The 19,974-nt window shown below is 43.6% G+C and overlaps 1 protein-coding gene across 10 annotated transcripts in view; it reads right to left on the bottom strand.

The window, feature by feature from the left end:
- UBE3B (ubiquitin protein ligase E3B) overlaps window positions 1–19,974 on the bottom strand; it is a 59,325-nt gene that overhangs the window by 30,056 nt on the left and 9,295 nt on the right. For 6 of the 10 annotated variants that reach the window (XM_034934428.2, XM_063593631.1, XM_063593632.1 and 3 more), the window contains 8 exons: window positions 17,992–18,088; window positions 16,658–16,743; window positions 15,533–15,615; window positions 8,746–8,851; window positions 8,316–8,436; window positions 6,863–7,040; window positions 5,139–5,302; window positions 3,480–3,647 (listed from right to left, as the gene is read on the bottom strand). In XM_034934428.2, coding sequence (XP_034790319.1) covers window positions 3,480–3,647; window positions 5,139–5,302; window positions 6,863–7,040; window positions 8,316–8,436; window positions 8,746–8,851; window positions 15,533–15,615; window positions 16,658–16,743; window positions 17,992–18,088 — 1,003 coding nt within the window. Of the gene's footprint in view, window positions 1–3,479; window positions 3,648–5,138; window positions 5,303–6,862; window positions 7,041–8,315; window positions 8,437–8,745; window positions 8,852–15,532; window positions 15,616–15,937; window positions 16,171–16,657; window positions 16,744–17,991; window positions 18,089–19,974 lie in introns of those variants that run through there. The other 4 variants (XM_034934434.3, XM_063593634.1, XM_057299521.1 and 1 more) reach the window with 1 other exon arrangement.

Below are 19,974 nucleotides of genomic sequence, written 5' to 3'. Positions count from 1 at the left end.
AAGAAACAGATTTGGCAGCCCGGTGCTGTGGCTCACGCCTGTAATCCCAGCACTCTGGGAGGCTGAGGCGGGTGGATCATCTGAGGTCAGGAGTTTGAGACCAGCCTGGCCAACATGATGAGAAACACTGTCTCTACTAAAAAATACAAAATCAGCCGGGCGTGGTGGCCAGCACCTGTAATCCCAGCTGCTCGGGAGGCTAAGGCAGGAGAATCGCTTGAACCTGGGAGGCACAGGTTGCAGTGAGCCGAGATCGCACCACTGCACTCTAGCCTGGGCGACAAGAGCGAAACTCTGTCTCCAAAAAAAAAAAAAAAACAACAAAAAAAACAGATTTGGGTCTGTTCTAGTAAAAATTTATTGACAAAAACAAGTAGTGGGCTGGATTTGGCCCACACACAGTAGTCTGCTGACCCTTGCCTTAAACCATCTTGCAGGCTCGCCACCTTTGGCAAAGCTTTCCCACATTTACCTCTATTATTCTATTATGTTAAAAGTGGAAATGCAGTCAATGACTGTGGTAGGATGCTCTGAACTATACAAAAATGGAAGCCTGAGGAAGCAAAAGGGGACACAGAGGACATTCTAAATTTGTTTCCTGATGGCTACAAGGCCTTAGACACACAGGCCACATCACGGGTATAGTTTACATCTAATAACACATCTCTTGACTTAGAAAGGCTGGATCTGAAATGCCATGTGTCACTGAATATACAGTAAGGTGTGTTCCTCAGAAAAGCACAGTCACCTTGTATACGAGCCCTTACAATACCTCTCATCTTATAGGGTACTCTCTGAATTATTTAGTTTTGAATAAAGAACTGTTTGGGGAAGGTATATTAGCCAGCAGTGGGAGTTGGGGGAACTCCATCAGAGCTACTGAAGGATACTTAGAGGGTGAACTGAAGGAATTCTAAAGGAGGCCAAGAATTGTGTCAATTTAGTGATTTTGCCTAGAGCTTAGACCTCACATTTTCAAGGGTAGGAGGATGTGGTTATAAAGAAGCCTTTAGAAGCAAGACTTTCTTGATCTGTTGGTGATGACATAGGTGCCCCACTCATAACTAGTCTTTCAACTGTCCATGTTATATCAAACACACCCAAGAATGTGGAACTCTCACAATTCAAAAACAGGTTAAAATAGAAACAGAGGAAACAGTTAACACTGTGGAGATCACAAATATACTCCTATAGGATAAAAGAAGAAAAGCAAGTGTCCTCGAGTTCTGTGTAAAGGACTCATGTAGCATAGACTAGAATGCTCATAGCATCACACACTGATTCAACAAGGGCTGCATATCTAGCCATTTAGACAGAGATGGAGACACTGGGCCTGGCAGAGCAATGGCAGACAGACCAGCAGCAGTGCCAGTGCTATCAGATGTGTGTGTGGAGCACAAACAGACACTTCCTAAGTTGTCAGTAGAAAAACAGAAGTATTTTAAAAACAAGTGTTATTTTCTATAATCTAAGTTGCTAAATAGACTGAATATCAAACATACACTTTAGACTAGTTTATCTTTATCCTTAAAGTGTATATTTTCAAGTTGACTAAAACACCTATATTTGGATTCTCTCACTTGGGAAAATGAGCTTCAATGTGAGCTCATTTAAAAAGCTGGACACACAGGAGATCGAGACCATCCTGGCTAACACAGTGAAACCCCGTCTCTACTAAAAATACAAAAAAAAAATTAGCCGGGCATGGTGGCAGGCGCCTGTAATCCCAGCTACTCAGGAGGCTGAGGCAGGAGAATGGCGTGAACCCGGGAGGCGGAGCCTGCAGTTGAGCCGAGATTGCGCTACTGCACTACAGCCTGGGCGACAGAGTGAGACTCCATCTCGAAAAAAAAAAAAAAAAAGCTGGACACAAACCACAACCCCAAACTCCTCTCACTCAAGATGCTGGCTCAAACTCTCAGGCGCTGGGGTACCCCAGGTATGGTCTTGCCCCTTCTCTCCTCCCTCTGCTCATCTTTGGGAAACCTGCCCTAGGCTGAAAGCCCATGGCTTTACACTCCATCCCTCAGCTGATGCTCCCAGAGTGTCACCTCTGCCAGCATGCCCGGCAGGCCCCTTTCCCTTGTCACAGCCACAACACAACAGACTCCCCACAGGCCCTGCCCCCGGTCTTCCCCAGCTCAGCAAACAGTGCTACCATCCACACAGGTGGTTGGGCCAACAACCTGGTATCTTCTTTAAAACCCTCAGTCCTCATGCTCCCAAATCCAAGCTACCAGGAAGACCCATATCTTCTACCTCTAAAACAAATCTAAATCCTCCTGCCTTAATCTCCATTGCTACTAAACTAGGCCAGTGGCTTTCAACCAGGAATGATTTTGCCTCCCAGGGGGCATTTGGCTGAATGTCAAATTTGAAGATATGTTTGGCTGTCACGCTGGTTGGGAAGGTGCTACTGGCATCTATGAGTAGGGACCAGGGCTGCTAAACAACCCAAAACACACAAGACAGCCCCTCATGACAAAGAATGGGCCAGCCCAAGACATCCATAATGCTAAGGCTGAGAAATCCTGCTGTAGCCCAGGCCAACATCATCTCTCAGCATTTTCATTCTCACAGTGCCCATCATTACATGAGCCCTACTTTTTACTTGCTTATTTTCGGTCTCCCCACTACTAGAATACAATCCCCTTGAGAACGAAGAACTTGGCTCTCTTTCACCTCTGTATCCTCAGTGCCTGGCACACAGGGGTGCTCAATAAATATTTGAAGAATGGATAAATAAGTGTGAAAGAGAAGCAGTGATTTATGATGTTAAAAAATGTAAAATGCAGCAGAAAAGCTCTTAATCCTTCATGTAATAAAAGGCTTCCACGGTTTACAAAGGCCTTTTGTACTCGTAAGACCAATTCATAACAACAACTGTGCTACAACCTAAAAGCCTGTGATACCCAATTCTGTGCTCACAGAGGGGACTTTCCTCCATGTTAAGCTAAAAAGGAAAATGTTGGGCATATCCATGTGATGAGATACTATGTAGCCAATAAAGATAAGGTTTTCAAAGAATTTGTGACATGGTAAAATGATTATTGGAAAGGAAAGCATAGTGCTGTATATTTCAATTTAAATATATTTATTTTATATGTGCAGTACACTCAGGCACAGTTGATTGTTTTTGGATTATGGAATTAAAAGTGGTTTTCTTTTTTCTTTTTTTTTTTTGCAACCCTATCTTTTTTGCTTCTTTACTCAGAAAACAAAAACTTTTTAAAAGTAAATTCTACTTCATAATTAAAGTAAGAGTCACAAAACAGGAATGAGATGCAAGCGCTTATGATTGAGGTAAGCATGAGCAATGTAACTGAGGTGGACCAATCTCTAAGAGGAACAGCTCAAAAATGCCCTCCTTCAGAATCTATTTTCAGAGTCAAAGAAGCCAGAAAAAAACATTGACTTTTGCTAAGACAAACTGTCTGCCAAATGTGAGAGGTGAAGAAGATGCCCTGGGGACTGCGAACCTGTGAGTATCTGCAGCCGAATCTGTGTGAGAGTTGTCAGCGAGGTCTGGTAGAGGACACAGATGTTGCAAACCTTCTGGACTTCTGCAGAGTCGACCCGTTTACCCCCGACAGGCCTGAGAATATTCCGGACTGATGCCGACTTTTGAAAAGCACGCTTTAGGAGACCTGGCATGGAGAAAAGAAGACATGTGAGCAGCAGCTCAGCCAGCTGCCAAATCCCACCCTGGAAAAGGAAGAGCATTTCAGTAAAGCTCTAAATGCACAGCCAGGCCAGACAGTGGGGCAACTCACTCAATTCAAGGCATTTCTTTGGGATAAATTAGAAAAACATTAACAACAGGTTTTTAGGTACAACCCAAAGATCTCTTCAGAATACCCAAATATTTCTCAGAATAAGCCAGGCATATTCAAATCTTACATGGGATTCTTATACTGGAAATCACCAAATTTCAAAACCCACAATGGTAAAAATTCAGAGGACTATATTAGGGAAAGAGGGGCAAAGGCAGGGGCCCTGGCTACATCTCTATTTTCTGTGCCTTTAGAGGGAAGTAAGGCGTGACAACCTCTAGTTCTGACACCTGGTTTTGAATGATATTCTACCTTTGTTTTCAACCTTCCCATTGATATCCTGCTGGAGTTACATTTGCTGAGCCCATGCTTACTGCTAGCTATGAGACAGAGTTTTGCAACACACTCAGTAGAAGAACAGACACCCTGAACCTGAAAACCCACCACAGGCAGGTAACTCTGTCAAATTATGCATTAGTAGCCTTTCCATAACTTTTAATAAGAGTGTGCAACGAGAACCTTCCCATGGAACCCATTACTGACCCTGCGATAGGAAAGACACTGAAGCGCTAGCCCCGCCTGTGGTTCAGTGAGTGGCTCCTTTATAAGGAGTCCCACATGGGAGATTTATTTTCTTAAGAACTCAGAAAAGCTCTACTTCTAAGAAATTAGAAGAAAGCATCCACAGACCCCTTTTCATGTTGGTTTCTGAAACATTTCATGTTGGTTCACAGCCAAACTGAAGTTCACAGGTAGCCACAGTGGCCCTAATGTAACATATGTGTGTGGACATGCTTTTATGACCCAATCTTGATTGTGTTCACCTATTTCTATTTCCCCAATCCTTGTTTTCTATTCTTATGGATTTTTTGTTTTGCTATATATGAACTTAGTGACCTAACAAGCCTCAAAATTGTTGTGGAACAAGCTGGAGGCCAGGTATGGTGGCTCATATATGTCACCCCAGCACTTTGGGAGGCTGAGGTAGGAGGATCACTTGAGGTCAGGAATTGGAAACAAACCTGGCCAATAAGGTAAGGCCCCCATCTCTACAAAAATTAAAAAAAAAAAAAAAATTAGCCAGGCATGGCAGTACACGCCTATAGTCCCAGCTATTATACTTGGGAGGCTGACGTGGGAGGATCACCTGAGCCTAGGAGTTAGAGGCTGTAGTAAGCTATGATCGTGCCACTGCACTGTAGCCTGGGCAATACAGTGAGACTCTGTCTCTAACAACAAGAACGATAACAACAAAAACAAAGTTAGAGCATCCCATAAACACAGCGGAACATCCATACAGGAAGAAACAGGAGCTGTACTTCAGCCAAGTGGAGCTACAGGGTTGGGCCTGCTCCCGCCACTCACTCTTCACTGGGAGCACATTCTGAGGGGATGCTGGCTGTGCGTGGGCTGGCTCCTGGCTCTCCAGTAGCTTCTTGCTCAGGATGTCACAGAAGAAGATCCGGATCAGAGGCACCCCCCACAGGAACTGCAGCTGTTTGGTGATCAAGTGCATTGACTCGTTAAGGCTAGGAGAGAGCAGAGGAGACCTGGTCTGTCAGTTCCATCTGATGCAGGGCCAGGGCCAGCCCACACAGTTCCTAATGGCCTTCCACTGGGAGCTGTAGCTAGGACCTGGCACTCAACATGGCAAAGAAGATTACAAAAATGAAAAGTGGAACTAACAAATCATTGCTGAGGGGCTGGTACGTCAAGGGCATTGACTCTTCATCTTGTCTGCTTTCCCCAGGTCCCCACGCTCCATGAGTCACACTCTTCTCGAAGATACTTGCTACCACCCAGGTGACAAAAACAATCTTGTACCCACTGCACTGCCTCCCTCCTCACAGCTGGCTTGCAGGTGGTGGGGGGCCAAATCTAGATGACTCAGCAGCCTCCTCAGTGTTTCCTTGCATTCCAGGGGTTCCTTGCCTGACTCCACACTGCACTCAGCATCCCTCAGATTCCTGGAATCTGCTGTCACCTTCCTGCTCAAGAAGGTGAGGTGAGACTCCTAGTGGTTCCCACATTGATCATCATATTGTTAATAGCCGCCACCCCTGAGCACGGCCAGGCCTGCCTGCTGGTAGGTGCTTCACATGCATTATCTCATTCAATCTTTCTAGAAAGCCCTATCAAAGGGAGGGTGAAAATTATCCCCAGGTTTCAGATGAGGAAAGCAAAGCAAAACAAGTCGTCCAAGTCCCTCCAAGAAGAGGAAGTGGAGCAGAGAAGCAGGCTGTCTGCGGAGGTGCTGCTCTCCTTCACTTACCTCCCACAGCCTCCTGACTCTCAGCACCTCCGCCCCATCCTCCTCAGGCTGAGGTGTCACGCTGGGGCAGGCTGTTCCCTAGCAATGAGTCTTTTTAACTAGATAGGACCCAGGGATGTCACTCAGGTACAACAAAAGAAAGATTTGGGGATTTCCTCCCCAGGCCTTTAGTTTTCTGCTGCGAGGGTAACTGCCAGGGACCCCATGCCTCGAGCAGATATGTGAACAAGAAAACAGCTGGGCAGCAGAGCTGGTTCCTCTCCAGAAACCACTTTATCTCAGCTCAGGTAGATATTTCAAATTCATGAAGCTGCGCCTTACTTGATCTCCCTTCTTCTAGTCTAGTGTTTCTCATGTTTTTAAGTTCGTAATTACACTTTTAAAAATTTATATTCCACCTCTTGAAAAGGATTTTGAGTGATTTCTATTCCCTTTGAATCATTTGTCTTGTTTTAGCATCTCCAAAATATGGCAGTCTAGTCAAAAAGTGACAGTGAAGAAGAAAAAACATTGATAAGGTCCATAACTGAATGGAAGGAACAAAATACAAAATAATAGGATTTCAATTTTGTAAAAAAGGATCAGTATTTCTAGATAGGAAAACTGACAGGATGTTCACTCAAGTTATCTTTGGTTTACAGGATAATGGGCTGGTTTTTATCCTCTTTTGTTCTTACTCACAATTTATTAATATATAATGAATACATATTATTTTTATAATAAGAAACAAAACACCACAAGCTGGAAGAAAGAAAGAAGGAAGAAGAAGATGGTGGGAGAGAGGCAGGAAAGACAGTGATTTGCATCTGGGACTCACCCATAATCCACAGATTGGGAGAACCAGCCAAGGACAGGATGCCAGTGGGTCAGGTTGGACTTCTTCTGAGACACGTACTTCTGACAGTAGCACAGCATCTGGGTGAGCAAACTCACGAACCCATCTGTCTCCTCCTCTAACACTCTGGGGCTGAGGGAGCCCAAGTGTAGGAGGTTGCCTACAGAGAGAGAAAGCTGAGTGTGATGGGTCCAGACAAACACTTTGGTGCCTCCCGGCCCTGCTCCCTGCCTGTGGCTCAGGCGGCCACATCCCATGTGCAGCAAGAAATTTCCACATAAGGGGCACCTGTCAATGCCGGAGGCTCCTGTGTGGTGCAAAGGTAAGAAATGGGCCGAGCTGACTTCAAATCCTGGCTATGCCACAGACAAGGTGAGCCGTGGCCGTCAACCCATTTCTCAAACTTGTTTCTTCATTTGTAAGATTGGAATGATGATCCCTACTCTCCATATGAGGATGAAGTGGCAGGTAAAATGTTAGGCACACAGAGGTAGGTGATATTTAGTTAGTGTTACATTTTAATATTATATTAATGCTTAAAAATCAAGGGTCAACATAAGAAATGGTCTTTGAAGAGTATCTGAGTGTCGTGGGAAGTCGCTGTTATTCAACATTCACCAGTTAGTCAACGTCACTCGTGTGAACATTCGCACCATAAACTCCTCATGAAATGTGGCCCCAGGGAAGTTTTTATCTCAAGTCTGTAATCTCGCAGGCTGAGGCGTGTGGATTGTTCGAGCCCAAGGAGACTAGACTGGGCAACATGGTGAAAAACCCCGTCTCCACTAAAAATACAAATATTAGTTGGCCGTGGTAGTGTGCGCTTGTAGTCCCAGCTACTCAGGAGGCTGAGGTGGGAGGATCACCTAAGCCCAGGAGGTAGAGGATGCAGTGAGCCATGACTGTGCCACTGCAGTCCAGCCTGGGTGACAAAGTGAGACCCTGTCTTCAAAAAAAAAAAAAAAAAAAATTTCCTATCTAAAATAAATTTAGGCAAGGAGAATTCTGTGCCTCTGCCTCAAATGCTTCTATTCACAAACCCTTTCTTCCATCTACAATGAAAACACTGTAAAATAGGTAAAGCAGGCGCTGCTCTCATATAAGCCCCACCTAACTACTCCCTCCCTTCTCTCTTGAGATGGGAATTATCCAGGCAATTCACCACATTTTCACTTTTTCCTTGACTGCCAGGAAGCTAAAGGCTGACATCTAATGTTCATTAACAGTCACTTAACTAGTTTGCCAGGCTGGAATATTTTCCATGTGATTTTTATTTACATGTCTATTTTAACTGTCTATCTAAATACGTGTTTTTTATTGTAAGCACTTCCAATTGTTACAGAAAACAACCAAATCTCTAGAATAGTGACAGGCAAAACACTTGGGCTTTCCCTGATGGCCAGGACACAATCAAGTTCCAGCCACGGATACTTACCCATTAGACAAAGCGTATGGCATCCTTCTAAACTTTCACATACATCACGGCATCGATCTTGGTCTCTTAAAAATATGATGAATTTACGAAGCATGTCATGGGATTCTAAAACAGTGAGGCGCTGCAAAGAATGGCAGACCGTTAAATCAGAAACTGCCAGGAACAGTTTCCTGTAGAGAGTGAACTTGATCACTTGCAGATCACCCGTGGTTATGCAGGATGTGCTAGCAAACACCAAGAAGAAAATGGACAGACAAGAACCCACTTCTTTGGGCTACTAACACAAGTGTGTCTATCACGGCCACTGGTCCCAAAGAACAATTAAAGGGAGGTGTGGAAATAAGCAGAGAAGCCATTTTACTTTCTAATGTTTAAGAAGAAAAGAAAAACACAATTGGGTTTCCGCGGGGAACTCATAGAGCCTGCTTACCTCAGGGGTCACTGTGCTGAGATGAGTCACCAGAGCAGGCACAGACATGATGTGGATGAGGAATGGCCGAATCAGATTGTCTGAGAACTGTGCAGCAATCACAGGGCTAGACACAGATAGATTCACTCATTCAGACAGGTCTCCATGTGCATCCAGAACAAAAGCACAACCCCACCAACGTGCTCAAATTCCTAGAAATTATTCTGCATGGGATTTCTGAGAAAACTGAAGGCTGAAATTGGGGACGTACACTAGGGAAATGGACAAGTCAGTGATGGTCCAGTTGCTGATGCCATACTGTGCAGCTATGAAAAACCAGTTTTGAAATTTTACTGACATGAGAGAATGCTCATGCTACAATGAACTTTAAAAAAAGGCAACATGAAAAACTATATACATGGAAGAGGAAGGAGTTTGTGATGGGGAGGGAGGGAAAAAAGGGGGTTTTGGAGTGCTGGTATAATCGATTTCTCTATTGGGTGGTGTTTACCCAGGTGTGTTCACTCTGTGGTAACTCACCAATAACTCATAATTCAGTTAAGCAGTTTATTTAAAAGTATATATACACAATAGATATACAATATATACATATATAGTGTACCTATAGTATGTATACTATATATAAGTATATATATTGTATAATGTTTTGAAATATAAACACAAATATAGATACATTTTTAAAAGATTGAGGACAGATAAAGTTAACAATGTATCTCTGGTTGTAGAATCATGAGAAATTTTTTTCTTTTTTATGTTTTTCTGCTTTATCTAGGTTTTCTACAATAAGCATGTATTGCTTCCATAATCAAAAAAAGATAAATAATATTAGATAAAATAATGGTCCCTATCCCACACCATATATAAAAAATAATGAAATGAGCCACAGACCTAAATGCTAGTTTTATAACTAAAACTATAAAATTCTTAGAAGAAAACACAGGAGTAAAGCTTTGAGATTTCAGGTTAGGCAATGATTTCTGAGGTTATCACACTAAAAGCACAAGAGTCAAAAGTAAAAAACAGGTAAGTTGCGCTTCTTCAAAGTTTAAAACTTTTGTGATTCAAAAGACACTATCAAGAAAGTGAAAAGACAACCCATGGAACAGAAGGAAACACCTGGAGATCACTTGTCTGAAAAGGGACTTGTATCTAGAGCATATAAAGAACTCACAACTCTCATAAAAGATGAAACATCCAATTAAAAAGTAGACGAAGGATCTAAACATACATTTCTCCAAAGAAGATACACAAATGGTTAATAAGCACATGAAAAGATGTTCAACATCACTAACTACCAGGGAATTGTAAATCAAAACAACAGTGAGATACCCCTGTACACCTACTGGGATGGCTAAATAAAAAAGACAGATAACAAGTGTTGGCAAGGATGTGGAGAAACTGGAGACCTCACACAACACTACTCCTGGGAAGGTAAAATAGCACAGGCACTCTGGAAAATAATTTGGCAATTCTTCAAAAGGTTAAGCATGGAGTTACCACATGACCCAGGGAAGTCTACTCCCAGGAATATGCCCAAGAGAAATGAAAACATATGTCTACACAAAAACTTGTACATAAATGTTCACAGCAGCACTATTTATAATAGCCAAAAAGTAGAAACAACTCAAATGTCGTATATCCATATAATGGAATATTATTTGGCCATAAAATGCATGAAGTACTGATCCATGCTACAACATGGATGAACTCTGATTATATTATGCAAAGTGAAAAAAGCCAGTAGCAAAAGACCACATATGATGTGATTCCATTTATGTGAGATGTCCACAACAGGCAAATCCAAAGAGATAGAAAGTAGATTAGTTGTTGCCAGGGGTTCTGGGGAGAGGGGAAAAGGGAGTGACTGCTAATGGGTATTAGGTTTCTTTTCAGGGTGATAAAATATTATGGAATTAGATTGTGGTGATTTTTGGGAATAGGCCCCCAAAATCTGGCCATAAACTGGCCCCAAAACTGGCCATAAACAAAATCTCTGCAGCATTGTGACATGTTCGTGATGGCCGTGATGCCCACGGCCAGAAGGTTGTAGGTTTACTGGAAAGAGGGCAAGGAACACCTGGCCCACCCAGGGCGGAAAACTGCTTAAAGGCGTTCTTAAACCACAAACAATAGCATGAGCAATCTGTGCCTTAAGGACTTGCTCCTGCTGCAGATAACTAGCCAGAGCCCATCCCTTTATTTCGGCCCATCCCTTTGTTTCCCCATAAGGAATACTTTTAGTTAATCTATAATCTATAGAAACAATGCTTATCACTGGCTTGCTGTCAATAAATATGTGGGTAAATCTCTGTTCGAGGCTCTCAGCTCTGAAGGCTGTGAGACCCCTGATTTCCTACTCCACACCTCTATATTTCTGTGTGTGTGTCTTTAATTCCTCTAGTGCCGCTGGGTTAGGGTCTCCCCGACCAAGCTGGTCTCAGCAGGTGATGGTTGCACAACTCTGTGAACATACTAAATGCCAGGGAATGGTATGCTTTAAATGAATAAAGTGTATAAGATGTGAATTAGACTTCAATAAAGTTATTTTAAAAAATCACTCAGAGGTCATGCAGAAAAAAAGGTAAGAGAACAACTTACAGAGGGGAAAAAAAAGGTTTCTTCTAGCTAATGTGCTCCAATAGCAATGAGCAGAGGTGTTAGTGGTATTTAGGCTCTCAGAATTCACACTATATACTTTCACTTTCAAGAGTACCATTTTTGGGACAAGGATGTTTTATGAGGCTGAAATGCTGAAAATATCAGTACCTATGTTCACCACTTGTCTAGGTGAGGCTAACCAACTGAGCTAACCTCTCTGATCTGAGTGGGGCACATGAAAAGAGAACCGTGTTCTTTTCTGCAGGTTAGAAAGAAGTTTAAAACAGAAGAGCACAATTCCCTAAATAGAAGAAAAGCAAATCACAGAGAAAGCTGCTAAAACTACAACCAGTCACTTCGCATTTGCAAGGAAAGGACTGCATTGTTTTAAGGGTACAAAGGGCTGTGGCATTCTCTAGGGGTTCTCACAGAAACCTATGGATTCCATCCTGGGCCATATCCCTAAGTAACTTGGCCTGCCTGACTGACTGGGAGCGATGTATCAGTGGAAGCATTATAGGACTGCAGGGCTGCCTCAATGTTTGGAGGGGTGTGATCCTTTTAGTCTGCATGAGGCCAGACTCAAAAAACCACACACACTGCAAACACTCCTACAACTCCTTCAATTTCTTATTACCAATTTCCCCAGCATGAGGTCAACAGAATCCTTCTTTAGCCTACCTGTAGCTGTTGCATTTAAGTACCCCTGGGTGACAAAGTCTATAAGTGCACTGCTTACTTGATTGTTTAACAGGGCCAGACATGGTGGGGGGTTGAGGAGAAGGATAAACAAAAGAGGTATGACTGATGCACAGTCCCTGCTAACAGAGAGCTCAGAGTACAACCAGGGAGCTGGGCAGGCATATGGGGAAAAACAGAAGCCACGGCTAGTGGTTACATGACTAAGTGCCTGGGCAAACTAGGGGTCCAGATAATCAATGCCACGGCAGTGTGAGGAACAGGGCAAGTTTGGGAAGGTTCTCAAGTGCTATTTACTAAAAAAATATATATTATTCTTAGAATACAAAAATGTGTCCAACATGTGAGGCAAGTACAAAGAAGAAGAAGAAAGAATATGAGTTCTGGAGTTAAATAGCCTGGGTTTAATTTCTGGCCTGGCCACTCCCTGCTGTGTGACCAAGAACAAACAGTTTAACTTCTCTGGGCCTTAGCTTCCTTATCTATAAAATGGAGAAAAGCCAGGTGTGGTGGCTCACTCCTATAATTCCAGCACTTTTTGAGAGGCTGAGGCATGAGGATCGCTTGAGGCCAGGAGTTTGAGACCAGCCTGGGCAATATAGTGAGACCCTGTCTCTACAAAAATTTTAAAAATAAAAAAATTAGCTGGGCATGTGCCTGTAGTCCTAGCTACATGGAAGGCTGAGGTGGGAGGATGGCTTGAGCCCGGGAGTTTGAGGCTGCAGTGAGCTCTGATCATGCCACTGCACTCCACCCTTGATGGCAAAGCATGACCTTGTCTCACAAATAAATAAATAAAATGGAGATAAGAGAATGTGGTGAGGAGTCAGTTAATATGTGTAAAAGTTTTAGAACAATGTGTGGCCCATGAATGTTAGCTATTCATATTTCAGGATTTAGTGATCACATCTTGGCACACCACTGACGATTTTATAGACTTTCACTATATTCCTATATGATGAAACCACTGATATTTTACTTTAAAAGGTCCTGATTGTGTTCAATTATATACAAACATTCAGAGGGGAAAAGTTCTATTTGGGAAAAAGGCTTTAGAGTAGCCTGGCCTTAACAAGTGATTCAATGAAATCTAATACATACAGAGAAGAAAAACTACAAGGATGACTGCTGGTTATATTCTTAAAGGAGAATTTAAGTGTGGTAGAATGACTGGATGTGAGCATGTTGGTGAATCATATGTGAATTACAACCACACCAGGACAGGGGAGGGATGCTGGACAGGTAAGAAAGGTGAGGTGCTCCTAGAGCTTGTGTCTCTGGAGGTGGAGGGGGAGGCAGAGCTGCTCCTGAGCTTGAAAGTTCAGGCCTCAGTGTGCTGACCTTCACTGTGTCTGCCAGAGGACAGTGGGCAATGCTGCTGGAATGAGCTGCCCCACAAGGTGACTTGGGTAGGGACAGTTGCAGTGAATCTGTTTCTTAGGCTTCTGGGAAAACCTGTTTGTACCTAGACATTAGGGCTCATTAAATACAACTCACATAACTTCCCTAGAAGTATGAAATGAAGGCACAATTGTTTATTAGATAATTAGTTATACTTCCGTAACTAATGATAGCATAACCGGTTACATCCTGTTCTTCTGTGTGAGGGTCTAGCCTCTAGAGGCATGTGGTCTAATATGGTAGCCACTGGTTATATGTGGCTACTGAGCACTTAAAAATGCGGCTGGTCCAAATTCAGACGTGCTCTAAGTACATACCAGTTTTGAAGACTTGGCATGAAGAGAAAAATGTAACACATTATTTAATTTTAATTAAAATAATTTAAAAATATTGATTACATGTAAAAATAACATTTTGGATATATTAGTTTAAATAAAAACATATCATTATACTAAATTTCCCTTTTGACTTTTTTTTTTTTTTGAGACCAGGTATCACTCTGTCATCCAGGCTGGAGAAGCTCAATCACGGCTCGCTGCAGCCTTGACTTCCCTGGCTCCAGTGATCCTCCCACCTCAGACTCCTGAGTAGCTGGAACCACAGGCACATGGCACCATGCCCAGCTAATGTTTGTATTTTTTGTAGAGACAAGGTTGGGCCATGTTGCCCAGGCTGGTCTTGAACTCCTGAGCTCAAAATGATCTGCCCACCTCGGTCTCCCAAAGTGCTGGGATTACAGGCATGGGCCACCGCGCCTGGCCTCTTTTGGCTTTTTAAATGTGGCTCTGTGTTTCCATCGGGCAGACCTGCTCTAGGTCAGCCTTGTCCAACAGAACTTTCTGTGATGCTGGAAGTTTTCTATATCTGTGCTGTCCCACACAATTGCCACTAGTTACATGTGGCCGCTGAGCATTTGAAATGTGGCTAATGCAACTGAGGAAGTGAATTCTTCATTTTATTTAACTTAAATGAATTTTCATTTAAACAGCCCCCTGTGGCTAGTGGTTAGTGGAAAGCACAGTCTAGACCAGGTGTTTATAAACTATGGCCTATTTTTGTAAATAAAGTTTTACTGGAACACAGTCATGCTCATTTGTGTATGTACAATCTACGACTGCTTTCAAGATGCAATGGCAGAGTGGTTGTGACAGAGGCTGTATGGCCCATACAGTTGAAATATTTATCCGGCTCTTTCCAGAAAATTTGGCCAACCCATGCTCTAGCCCATCATTTTCCGAATAGGTTTTCCATGGAAAATGATTTCATGGGATATCAACGGCATCCAAAAAACAAGGCAGGGGTATTCCATGCTCAGATATGTTTGGGCCAACCCCGGGTTAAATAAGCCCATGGGGTCCTGCTAGCATAGCAGGACTTCTCAGAGCTCTCAGCATGAAGGTGTACTGTAGATCCACAGATGGGGGCAGAGCAGGCAGCTTTCACCAAGCTGGTTCCACCATGACACTCTTCCTTCCAGGATCTTTTATTAACATCTCCCCAAGCTAGTGTTCCCCTTGACAGTTTAAACATGTTCTGGACCTATGAACAAGCATAGTGTTTTACATTTGGCAATTCTCAGAATTGCAGGTGTAATTTCCATAAGGAATTAACTTAGCTTCTTCAGTACCTGACATCTCCAAACTAAGTGAAGGCAAATATCACCTCTTCTCTGGTCCTCCAAATTCTAACATTTTACATGCGTATTCACATTATTTCCTTAATCCTCTCACCCTGCCCTTTGCTGGGCTTCTCCTGGCTCCTAGGTTTTTTGTTTTGTCAATTAAAACTTCAAAAGGAAAAATGATTGCATCTTGGCCTCTTTTAGATAAAAGAAATTCATTTTGAATAGTTTCCAAAGATCACACTGCAATAATATTCAGGACTGAAGATTAAGAAATATTCAAGACTGAAGATTAAGAAAAAGTTTGAGCAGTCACAAATGTGCTCACTTTCATTAAGAACAATGCTTCCCATAAATTCTGACAAAATGGGCAAGTCTATACCTAATACCAGTAACGAGAGAAAGAAAAACCAAGAGGAGGAAGCATTCAAGAACATGCCAACACCTCAGCTATGGTTTCTTACTCACCGTAACGCTAGAGAAAAGGCTGCTGTTAAAGTGCCTTTGGATAGACAAGGACGGGGTCTTGCCAGGCCACGGGTTAACAATATCTGAAAAGAATGTTTTAATTGGTCAGAGGATGACATCAACTTTATATTCATTTGTACATAAAAGAGCAAAAAAGTAAACTGAGTGCTTCAGATAAAAAAACTGTATTGTGAGCCAGGCATGGTGGCTTGTACCTACAGTCCCAGCTCAGGAGGCTGAGGCAGGAAGATTCCTTGAGGCCAGCCTGGGTGACAGGGCAACCCTGTCTCTTAAAAAAAAAACAAAAAAACAAAAAAACAAAAAACCGTATGCAGTGTTTTTATAAAAGGAAAGGGAAGAAAGTATTGGGTAACGAGGTTAACTCTACCACTCTTTCTCTAAATATTATGGTTAGAAATTCTTTAATAATAAAGTTAAAAAAACAGCTAATACAAATAATGCCAGACTTAAAATTTAAAGACATCATATTATTTTAGAAGCCGTTTAATTATGGTATGAAGTAGAAGGTTCCTCTAGCAAGACAACTGCCAGTCATACCAGCTTCTGCCAACAGACCACCTCACAGGGTTGTTGTGAGGAGCATATGAAACCAAATCGGGAAACAGCCCATCACAGCACTAGGGAGAAGGAAGGGCAAAGTCAACATTACTTCTCAAACTCAAGACTTCCATTGTACCTTTAAACAGCAATCAGGCTTTCTCAACAATTCCCTAGAGATATGATCTGGCACAACAAGGTACAAAGTGGAAAGGGCTGTTTGAGGACACAGAGCTAGAAATACGATTCTAGACATCAACCAAGAAGGAATCTGAGGGAACAAGCCCTGAGGTCTCCTTCCAGAGTTTAAATGTCAAAAGACTGGATTACCCTTGCAGCCAAAAATGTAGAGCATTCAAGGGATCCCAGCACCACTGTCCTCCCTTTACCTGACCCACAAGTGAGACAAGGCAGGGGAAGGAAGAAGAGGACAGCAGGCATCAAGCTCTTCCTATGAACAGTGTTTCTGAGGAGGACACCAGGTATGCTGAACGCAAATGTAAAAATCCAAGTGCAGGTGTTGGAGAGTGGAGAAGTCGCACACTGGGCGGGGCAGGAGTCACAGACCTGCAGCACAGAATAAAATCCATGCTGGTTGAGATGTCCCATTATATTTGCACAAATGTGGTTCATCGCTGGTCGAAGACTTTCACCTAAAGAAAGAAAACAGTGAGAACAAAAGTCTCTTGCCATAATGTGACCTGTTTATGTGGGACAGGAAATTGTGTCCCACATCCGAGGCCCTAAGAAATGAGATACCCCCTGGCTTGCCTCCCTTTTCCCTTAGGCCTGGTGCCAGAGCACAGAAAGGCAATGCGTATCTGGAACTCTCTCTCTCCTGGTAGGCCTGGCTCAAGTGTCACCTCGTGAGTGATGGGTCCTCTCACACCCCTAGCCAGAAGTGACGTCTCTGGCCTCTGAGCTCCTGTAGCACCTTTTCTAATTCCCTCCTAGGGCCTAGCACTGTCTTCGCCAGGGGGATGCCTACTCTCCTCAATGGGACATGAGCTTCCCAGCAGGGCCCAGAACTGAACAATTTTTGGGTTCCCCCCAAGAGGCCAGGGTCATGCCTGAAATAAGCCCTCCTTGCTGACCTGGAGCCTTGCATACAGCTTCCCCTGCTTTCCGTTTCATCCCCGCTCTTCACTCTGTGAATCCTAGCTCTCTCTGCAGCTCTCAGCTCACACACCACTTCTTCAGGAAAGCTAGAGCCCCAGACCAAGCAAGGCCTCCCCACCCTACTGGACACTCTCATTTCTCTTGTATGCTTCCTTCCAAGCACTTACCACATTATTGTCATTTTATATCTATGAGCGACATCTATTTAATGCCTGTTTTCCTCATCGGACTTTAAGTTCTGTGAGGAAGGGAGCACCTAAAGTCCCTGGAGGGCAATGCCCCTTTCTGTTTTGCTTATCTGTCTTCAGCGCCTAGAGGCATCTGGCATGTATGGGCTACTTGTTGAACAGACGAATGAAATGACCATATGAAACACATGGGGCTAACGACACTTACCAGGGAAGGAAGCAGTTTATAATGCAAATTTTATGGGCAAAATAGAATTATTCACAACCTAATGATTTTCCAAGTAAAATGACAAGGCTTAAGTGAATGTAATCACTTGGAGGCTAAGGCACTGTGGGAACTATAAAAACTAAAATCAGAAGAACCATGACTTTAAATGTAAATTCAAAGAAGGGTCGAGTACAACACACAATGCTGAATGGATTGTGGATACTGCGATGCAGTCTGATGGTCAGCACCAAGGGCATCCTCATTTGTATGGTCTCAGGGCCTTCCCTGAGGCTTGTGGCAAAAATGCTTCTTACAAAGGAAAAAAGGTCCCTGAGCTCTCTATGGAAATGTTGGTTAGAGAACATTTTGAAGCAAGTCCCACAGACCTTTTCCCCGAAGAATTTTCCACGTTGAAGTGTCTGTGAAGGTGACAAGCATCGTGAGGTACAGGGTGATGAGTCGGGAGTCCTGCAGGATTTCAGGCTGGAAACAATAAACACAGCAAGATTAAGACACATGTCTTCTGATTCCAGACAGTGAAGTGTTCACTTTACAACTGCTCTACGGGCACTCAGCCTGGAATCACTGAGTCAGGATTATAAGTCAGTCTTAATTCTTTTTCTCTTGGGCAATGACCACTCCAGGAGTTAAATAACAGGGAATGTGGCACTCTAGTGCCTGATAATGGAATCATGGGATTCCATTATTCTTGGGAATGGAGAATTGAGAATCCCTAGAAAACAAGATGACCAGGGCTGGCTTGCTATATGTACATGTGCCTGCCTGTCTGTCTGAACTCTGCAGCAACAGAGCAGAAATGCAATTGAGCATGACTGGGACTCTGGGCTCAGCCTTCTGACTTCACCACTTACTAGCTGTGTGAGCTTAGGCAAGTTTCTTAACCTCTCTGTGCCTCGGTTTCCTCATCTGTTGACCAGAAATATTAACACTGCTTTCCTCATAGGGTTGTTGTGAGAAATAAATGGATTAATGCGTACGATGCACTAAGAACAGTGTCTGGCACATAGATAACTCCATGTAATGTTGGCTGCTGTTCTAATTTTGATGACAGTTCATTGTTTCACCAAGTGTAAGTCAAGCAAAAGGCCTGACTGCTTTCTAGGCCCACAGACCCTATAGCAGGTCCACCTGCAAGGGACCTCGGAGACAACCTTGGAGACCACTGAGTTCAAACCTCAAAGCTCATCGACAGTAAGAGAGGGGAAGCAGCTTGTTCAAGGCCACGTGGGAAATGAACAGCAGAATCAGGACTGAATTTCACATATTCCTGGCTCCAGAGTCAGGGCCCTTTTTCTCCTGACGTCTGTTTCTTTGCATAATCTTTTTTTGTTTGTCCAAAATAGAAGAGCCTCTCCTCAAAGAGCAATCTGTTGTGGAATGTACACATAGAGAGCAGATAAACAAGGATCTGCCTGGCTCGCATGCAGGTAGGGAAATACCCTGCTCACTTGGCCCTAAGGCATTCTGGTGGACTCCCAGGGCTCCGAGGAACATAGTGTGGAAACCCTGCCCTGAGCCATGTCTCACCTGACAAGCCAGTCGTGGCAAGAGCCATTCCTGAGCATCCAAAGAGGGATGGCTGGGAACGGATTATTACTGGGGTTGGGGGCGGTCTGGGGACTTTCGTTCCATTACTGAGCTGCTATCTGTGTCCTTGCCAAGCCTCTGTCCCTGAAACCTCTCTCTCCCTATAAGCAAAGTGCAAGAGGCTCCTGTGTATGTCTGCTCACACCCCTGTCCATCCTTTTCAGAACACTGAAGGGGGTAGGGGAACACAGGACCAGGCTGGGCTAGTGGCAGTACCCCATTCCTCTTGCCACTGTGACTGGTTCAGAGATGAACCCAGGATTCCACTGGACCTACAAGAAACCTGGATTTTTGAACTGGTCGGGAGGCCTCTCCTCCCTTTAGTCAAGACAGAGTGAGAATATAAAGTCAAAACTGCTCGTTGCCATGATTACAGCAGGAAAGGACGAGGTGACCCCAAAAGGGAGCAGGGATGAGAGAAAAGAATGAGAGGGAGAATCAGAACCCCCTGGCTCTCCTTACCCTAGCTGCCACGTTACTGAATATATTCTAGAGCACAACGTTCTCTTCCTTGCTTAACTGGTACGTGATACTAGCTGTGCTCACGTTCGGCTTCTGTACTTTTAACAAGAGGCCTGACTAGTATAATAATGTAGATCATAAAGTACTGATTACATTAAATGAATGGGAAGGAAAGTGACAGATTCCCTGCCATGGAGGCTGTGGCGTGGCAAGCAGGTTAAGGGTCCAACACACACCAAAGGAGGGCTCATATTGATAACAGCATCAAAATTCCGCTCTTCCAGAACAGTGGCTCAACT

Source organism: Pan paniscus, chromosome 10, assembly GCF_029289425.2.
Source record: "Pan paniscus chromosome 10, NHGRI_mPanPan1-v2.0_pri, whole genome shotgun sequence".
NCBI lineage: Eukaryota > Metazoa > Chordata > Mammalia > Primates > Hominidae > Pan > Pan paniscus.
This window is presented reverse-complemented; position numbering and strand designations above follow the sequence as displayed.